Genomic DNA, 8350 nt, shown 5'->3' with positions numbered 1-8350 from the left:
ATCAAGGCAAAAGCAGTGCAATTCTGGGACCACAGAAACGGCTACGGTATATGTATTAAATAGAAAATCCAATTCATATTAATATGATTTGGTACTCAATGTTTTTACATCCACTTTGCCCATCTGTAGCCTTAATTAGAAATGTGTGAACCTTTCCCAAAAGTTGGTGAACTTGCTGAAATGTTCTTTTTTTTGCTAAACTAAATTACAAAAAAAAGTTTTTTTTTCATGTAATTAGCAGAAAAATTGTTGGAAATCTACATTTTTGCAAAATTTTGAAAGAAGTGTAAAATGTAGTGCATTTTCATTAACATAACTTCCCCCTCGCAAATAATCGCAAAATTCTTATTTTACAGGGAATATACACCTGCCATTCTTAAAAAAGTTGCTTAACTTTAAGGCAATGTAACTATCTATCTAAGCTGCCGATCTATTCGTTCTCCTGTGATCGGTCGGCAAAGATCCTGTTTCCCAGGACACCGAATATTGCTGTCTATTTTAAAAGAGGAAATTGTGTGGCTTTTTAAATGGTTGCTATAGAACCCAAGGAAGCTTTATACATTAAAACTCTTTAAAAAGGCATAAAGAATGGAAAAAAAGAAATACAAAAAGGCAGTAACTTATCTAACACTACATACACAACTGATTTATTTAAAAAAAAACACATATACAATTTTGAACAGCGATACATTCAAAATCCTATGTGTTTTTTAATAAATAAGTTGTGTAGTATTAGATAATACTGCCAACATTTGTTTTGTTTTTAAATCACATTCTTTGTGCCTTTTTAATGAGTTTTAATGTGTTAAGCTTACATTAAAAATCCTATATATTTTTTTATACATCAGTTGTATAGTATTAGCAGTGGTGGGATTGAAAATGTTTAGCAACAGGTTCTCTCTCCCGGAGGGGGGAGGAGAGAAGAGGGGGGAGGAGAGAAGAGGGGGGAGGAGAGAAGAGGGGGGAGGAGAGATGTGGGGGGAGAGAGAGAGATGTGGGGGGGGGGGGGGAGAGAGAGATGTGGGGGGAGAGAGAGATGTGGGGGGGGAGAGAGAGAGATGTGGGGGGGGGAGAGAGAGATGTATGGGGGAGAGAGAGATGTATGGGGGAGAGAGAGATGTATGGGGGAGAGAGATGTATGGGGAGAGAGAGAGATGTATGGGGGAGAGAGAGAGAGATGTATGGGGGAGAGAGAGAGATGTATGGGGGGGGAGAGAGAGAGAGATGGGGGGGGAGAGATGTGTGGGAGAGAGAGAGAGATGTGTGGGAGAGAGAGAGAGATGTGTGGGAGAGAGAGATGTGGGGGGGAGAGAGAGAGATGTGGGGGAGAGAGAGAGAGATGTGGGGGAGAGAGAGAGAGATGTGGGGGAGAGAGAGAGAGATGTGGGGGAGAGAGAGAGAGATGTGGGGGAGAGAGAGAGAGATGTTGGGGAGAGAGAGAGAGATGTGGGGGAGAGAGAGAGATGTGGGGGAGAGAGAGAGAGATGTGGGGGAGAGAGAGAGAGATGTGTGGGAGAGAGAGAGAGATGTGGGGGAGAGAGAGAGATGTGGGGGAGAGAGAGAGAGATGTGGGGGAGAGAGAGAGAGATGTGGGGGAGAGAGAGAGAGATGTGGGGGAGAGAGAGAGATGTGGGGGGAGAGAGAGAGATGTGGGGGGGAGAGAGAGAGATGTGGGGGAGAGAGAGAGATGTGGGGGAGAGAGAGAGAGACAGGGGAGAGAAAGAGAGACAGGGGAGAGAGACACGGAGGGAGAGAGAGACACAGGGGAGAGAGAGACCAGGGGGGGGGTTAGAGAGACCAGGGGGAACCAGTGCAAATAAGTGCAACCTGCAACCAGTGCAAATACAAATGGACACATGCAAACTACACAAGAAGGCAAACTGCACAGGGCACAGACACAGGCAGGAAGAACACATAAAGAGCACAGCCCCCCTCACATTTTCCCAGCCCCGGGGGAGAGAGAGACACAGGGGGAGAGAGAGACACAGGGGGAGAGAGAGGCGGGGGGGAGAGAGGCGGGGGGGGAGAGAGGCGGGGGGAGAGAGACAGAGGGAGTGAGACACGGGGGGAGAGTGAGACACGGGGGAGAGTGATACACGGGGGAGAGAAACACGGGGGAGAGAGACGGGGGAGAGAGAGACGGGGAGAGAGAGGTGGGTAGAGAGAGAGGCGGGGGGAGAGAGAGCCCCCCCCCTCACATCTCCCCCAACCCCCCTCACATCTCCCCCAGGCCCCCCTCACATCTCCCCAACCCCCCTCACATCTCCCCCAGCCCCACATCTCCCCAGCCCCCCCTCACATCTCCCCCAGCCCCACATCTCCCCAGCCCCCCCTCACATCTCCCCCAGCCCCACATCTCCCCAGCCACCCTCACATCTCCCCAGCCACCCTCACATCTGCCCAGCCCCCCTCACATCTCCCCTAGCCCACCTCACATCTCCCCAGCCCCCCTTACAATTGCCCCAGCCCTTCCTCACATCTGCCCCAGCCCCCCCTCACATCTCCCCCAGCCCCCCTCACATCTCCCCCAGCCCCACCTCATATCTCCCCAGCCCCCCTCAAATATGCCCCAGCCCCCCTCAAATATGCCACAGCCCCCCCTCACATCTCCCCAGCCCCCCCCTCACATCTGCCCCAGCCCCCCTCACATCTCTCCCAGCCCCCCCCCTTCACATCTCCCCAGCCCCCCCTCACATCTCCCCCAGCCCCCCCCCCTCACATGTCTTCCAGCCCCCCCCCCCCTCACATGTCTTCCAGCCCCCCTCACATGTCTTCCAGTCCCCCCTCACATCTCTCCCTGACCCCCCACACATCTCTCCCTGACCCCCCTCACATCTCTCTCTGACCCCCACACATCTCTCCCTGACCCCCACACATCTCACAGGGGTGAGAGATAGGGGGGAGGGAGCAGAGAGACCAGAGGGAACCACTGCAAATAAGTGCAGTCTGCAACCAGTGCAAACAGGACACAGGCAGGCAGGAGACACACAGCACACAGACAGGCAGGAGACACACAGCACACAGACAGGCAGGAGACACAGGCAGGACACACAAGCAGGAGACATGCAGGACACAGCCTCACCTCTCTCTGCTGCACGCCTTTTCTCTGCTCTTTGGCCCCACCTCCAGGCTCCTGCCACCTCCTCCTGATTGGCTGCTGCTGTGTAATGCAGCCAATCAGGATGGAGCAAGCTGCCCAGCCCCTTAGCAGAAGCTCTGCTCTCTCCCTTCTCACACCGGTTCTGCGAACTGAGGAAAATTTAGGTACAGGTTCGCAAGAACCGGTGCGAACCGGCTGAATCCCACTGCTGAGTATTAGCTAATACCTTCACCATTTTGTTTTATTTCCCCTCCACTCTTTATCCTTTTTTTTATTGAGTTTTAATGTTTTAAACGTCCTTGGGTTGCTATAATAACCATTTAGAAAGGCACAACAGATCGATTAGTAACTTAATTTTTAATGAGTTTTTAAAGATCCCTTGATTTCAATCGCAAGTTTTAACCCATCTCCCAAGCACTGCAAGTTCTTTGTAACACTTTCCTGTATGCGATAATTTGTTGCAATATTCCCAGCAGTTTGAGCTGCAAACTGTAACAATAGATAATGTTACCTTAGTAATACAGTATAAGGATACATTGTAGCTGCTGAGTTACACTGACTGAAGCAGCCATTATGTTAGGTACACCATCAGGATTTTGACAGATATATAACAGGAACACCAAACGATTGCCAGCTTAGGTAAGAATGTAGAATTATACATTGCCACATTATTTACCATAAAAAAAAAATATTTTAAAAAAAGTTGGAAGCTGCTTTAACATTTTAACTTGTTTTTTATAGGCTTGCAATCCTAAATATTCTGACTATGACAAAACCGGTTCCATATGTACTAGTGAAAACATTAACGACACCTTGACGCGCTACCGCTGGCTGGTTAGTGCACCCACAGGCCTGGATGGAGTGACCAGTCCCATGAGAGAGGTGGACTTCAACACGTTCTTTACTTCTTCCAAAATGATTACGCTGGATTCCATTTACTTTCAAGCTGGCTCCCGTGTACAGTGTGCGGCCCGTGCAGTGAACTCGGATGGAAACGAGGGCCTGGAGCTCACGAGTACAATCATAACAATAAGTACAGTGGAGGGTAGGTAACCGTTCTTCACTGAAAGCTGAAATGTTGCAACATTGTATTATTATTTTGTACAGTGCATGGTTGTACAACGATGCTTCTTACTTTTCATATTCCAATAGGTTATAGGTGGATTATAGAAATCAATGAATCTAACAGCAATGTCTTGTATCAGAAAGGTGATGTTTTCCCATAAACCCATAAATAGCACACATAGCTACACCTAAATCAAAAAGTAGCTGAGGCAAACTATCAACAGCAAAATGTTATTACTACTTTTTATCAACCTTTCTGTTTCTTTTACGAACATATTCAGAGAGGAGCAGATTGAAATGCTGCTCAATACAGGCATACCCCGGTTTAAGGACAGTCACTTTAAGGACACTCGCGAGTAAGGACATATCGCCCAATAGGCAAACGTCAGCTTGCGCATGCGCCTGTCAGCACGTCCTGAACAGCAATACCGGCTCCCTACCCGTACCGAAGCTGTGCGCAAGCACGGAGACTATAGAGCCTGTTACACATGCGTTATTTACATCAGTTAAGCACGTATATGACGATTGCAGTGCAGTACATGCATCGATAAGTGGGGAAAAGGGAGTGCTTCACTTTAAGTACATTTTCGCTTTATATACATGCTCCGGTCCCATTGCGTACGTTAATGTGGGGTATGCCTGTATTATACAATTTTGATTTTTATCTGCTATTGATGGTAGAGTTTCCAGTAGCTCATTTTGTATATTGTATGCATCTTGTTTTTGCATATTCCGCAACAGAACAAAATTCAACAAAATCTATTAAAAGCCACATTATCATTAGAATATCAAGATAAGCTTGCTGCGCGGCGATCAAGGAATTATCCGGCTGTCTTAAAGTGTAGAGAAAACCTCTTCCAGAAGAGGGTTAAAAGACTTTTTCTGACATATTATTATGGAAGTATATTTACAGTTCCACTAATTCCCTTATATCTATGTGGATCACATAAATTAGACTTAATTCCAATTATTCCTTATGGTACAGTAGGTGTAACACTTTAAACACTCTTCAAAGATAATAAGCAATCTTAAATTATAGGGCAAACGCCAAAAATGGTTTAGTTGAGGAAGGCGTAGAAACTGACAACAGTTAAGGATCACTTGGCTAAGCTGCTGTAAAACCTTAGAAGGTATATATTAATGTTTCAATGAGGCCACAAATATGCAATGGTTGTATGAAATAAATCTAATTGAAAACAATATTATTTTTTTCTCTATAACGCAGCTAGTGCATTGGGTATATATTGCTACATAGATCCATTGTGGTCCAATTGATACCTGTAGTTCATATTTATAACATATGGCGCTAAAGTGTCTCTCATCATTAAAGATGTTTCTTCTCTCCCGATAGGTCTTTGCCAACCTAGAGTATCTGGTGTAGTTGGTGCTGAACCTTTCTCTGCTAAAATGCGCTACACTGGACCAGAAGATCCAGATCATCCTAACCTCATTAAAGTTACTGTTACACTGCCTCACATTGATGGTAAGATAAACTAGCACAGTATAGTTACAATTGTGATATTGAACACAGGAAAACACACAGGAACTGTGGGAATGTGAACAGTAAATTATATTTTTTTAGCAAAAAACATTGAGATTTTTTTCCTTTACTGTAGAATATTGTGGATTATTTTAAACATGCTGCCTTGCACAGTGAACATGAAATAGACTGAAATACACTGTTTAAGAAAACAAAAGATTTTTTTAGTAATGCATCACATCTTAACAGTAACAAGAATTTGTTATTGCTACATGGTTTATAATAATGATTTGGTTGTGTATAGTTAAAAATATACTGTGGTTAGTGAAAGGATCAACCAAGTTGGCCGTTTTTTGGTAAGGTTTAATCATCTGAACCGGCATCTCCCCCGGAGCTGGTACCCTGGATCTAATGCCCGGTGACTCTCTGGTTCTCGAGAATATTTCCTCCCAGACATAAAGTATCTAGTTTGTTATACTCAATCCCCGGCAGCTAATAGAAATCTGCAACATTGACATAGCAGCTATCTGTTGCTGATCCGGTAGCGATATTTGTAGTTGTGTGTGTCAAGAACCTGTACAAAAACCAACAAAAGTATTGGGTACCGGGGGACCACCCGGTTTAGGTAAACTTTAAAAAATAGAAAAATATATATTTCTTTTCGGGAGGGGGGGTTATTTCTGATTACATACATAAATACAAATTATAGCTTATTTGTGCTTTCTTATTACATGACAATGGTTTCTTATTTTTATAGGCATGATGCCTGTTGTATCCACAAGAGAATTGTCCAATTTTGAACTTACCCTTAGTCCTGATGGTACAAGGGCTGGAAACCACAAGTGCTCCAACCTTTTAGATTATGACGAAGTGAGAACTCGTCATGGATTTCTGACTGATGCAACCAAGAATACGGATGTAATTGGGGAGACCTCTCCTTACCAATACAGCACACAACTAAGGGGCTCCAATACTTTGCGTTTCTACCGAAATCTTAATCTGGAGGCCTGCCTGTGGGATTTTACCAGCTACTATGACATGTCTGAGCTCCTTACTGAATGTGGAGGCACTATTGGCACAGATGGACAGGTATTCAATGTAATATTTTCATGTGTCAGGCATACATTCAACTCTGAGGTTTTCATTAAATTTGGTTTACAAATATGTAGACTGAAAGTCTTAACGTTTGATTCTTCACATAAATGGCACATCACAATGGCATACACCAACCGATCGCTGTCAGATAAAGTCGCTCAGAATTTGTATTTATTCATTCATTAGCTAGATCTATATCTTCCCATGACCCTATCAAGCCGTGCAGGTTGGGTAGTAAGTGAATGTTGTCTATAAACTCATTGTCTTGTTTTCCATTGCAAAACTAATTAGATTTCTTGTGTGTAATAAACTGTCACAAATGCCTGATGGCAACAGTAAAAAGAGCCATGCAAGCAGAAATGGTCAAATATTATATTTCTAATTAATGTATATAATAAATGTGAGTGTATATAAAAAAATAACCACTATATATAAAAAAAAACATAATACTGAGTTAAGTTATGGTGAGTAAAAAAAGTGACAAAACCCCTCCACAGGAAAGCAAATATGCAAATATAACTGTATGCTCATCTGCATGTCTTAGGCAGGTCTGCAATCCCGCCTTTCCCCATTATCACCCAGCATACAGCACTTCCACTGCAGCAAGGGATTCTGGGAAATGACATGCAAATGAGCACACAGTGTCTATATATATATATATATATATATATATATATATATATATGTATATGTACCATTTTATGTGGCCTATGTGAATGAACATGTTTCATCAGGACAGTAAAAGTCAATCATTGAATCAACAATGTCACTAGTTCTGCCACTTTTAGATATGTGGCACTATTGAAGCCCTCTAAGTTGGCTGAATAATACAGCTTTTGAAAATGTATCCCTAGAGGGTGGTAGCTACAGATACTATTCCTACCCACTTACCCACCCCCAAAAAAAATAACAACGGAGGTACTCAAACAGCCTCATAGTGGTAGTGGGTCTCTGAAAACTGATTGGACATCTGCATGTTATAAGTCTGGTGCCTAATTACTGTCCGCTTATCTTAAAGACAAAAAAATACAAGTTTGTATTATTGCTGGTACTATTTCAAACCCTTACATGTAAAGAGACCTGCAAAAAATTGCTAAATACCACTGTCAACAAAGGGTCAATACTGATTTCAATATTAAAATAATATTAACTTACCTAGGCTGGAATTGAATGAAAACAAGGGTATGTACACAAATACTGCAGTTTATCTTGCTTTTGTTTGAACAAAAACAGTTGAGTACTGTACATATTTAAATGACAATCGGATTAACTGGTATAGCACTCTCTTTTAACCAGTTTTCTGATTGATGATATAGTTTCACAATTCAAGAGCTTCTACTTTTAGGCGCCATTAAAAGCCCTTTGTATAATCACTTGCTTTATTTAATCTCGCACTTTCTGTGTAACATCAAAGACTCTTGATGCTGCTGGGACTGTGACTAAATTTAGCTGCACAGCAGAGTTCACAAGAACTAGAGCCCATGTTCCCTGTCTAAGGTGCAATCCTCAAATGTTTCTGAGCAAGGACGTGAAAGGTCTTTCAAAAATATTCAACACAATGTTTTTGTTGTTTAAATAATAACTTAGTTAATAGATTGTTAAGTATTCTT

At 43.2% G+C, this 8350-nt stretch overlaps 1 protein-coding gene across 1 annotated transcript in view; it reads left to right on the top strand.

Moving 5' to 3' along the window:
- FREM2 (FRAS1 related extracellular matrix 2) overlaps window positions 1–8350 on the top strand; it is a 210593-nt gene that overhangs the window by 165103 nt on the left and 37140 nt on the right. The window contains exons 13-15 of the mRNA XM_075593184.1: window positions 3842–4145; window positions 5517–5648; window positions 6403–6734. Of these exons, the coding sequence (XP_075449299.1) occupies window positions 3842–4145; window positions 5517–5648; window positions 6403–6734 (768 nt within the window). The remainder of the gene's footprint in view (window positions 1–3841; window positions 4146–5516; window positions 5649–6402; window positions 6735–8350) is intronic.

The sequence above is a fragment of the Ascaphus truei genome, chromosome 3, assembly GCF_040206685.1.
Source record: "Ascaphus truei isolate aAscTru1 chromosome 3, aAscTru1.hap1, whole genome shotgun sequence".
In the NCBI taxonomy this organism is placed as follows: Eukaryota; Metazoa; Chordata; class Amphibia; order Anura; family Ascaphidae; genus Ascaphus; species Ascaphus truei.
The sequence above is the reverse complement of the archived record's forward strand: the minus strand, read 5'-3'. Positions and strand labels throughout refer to the sequence as shown.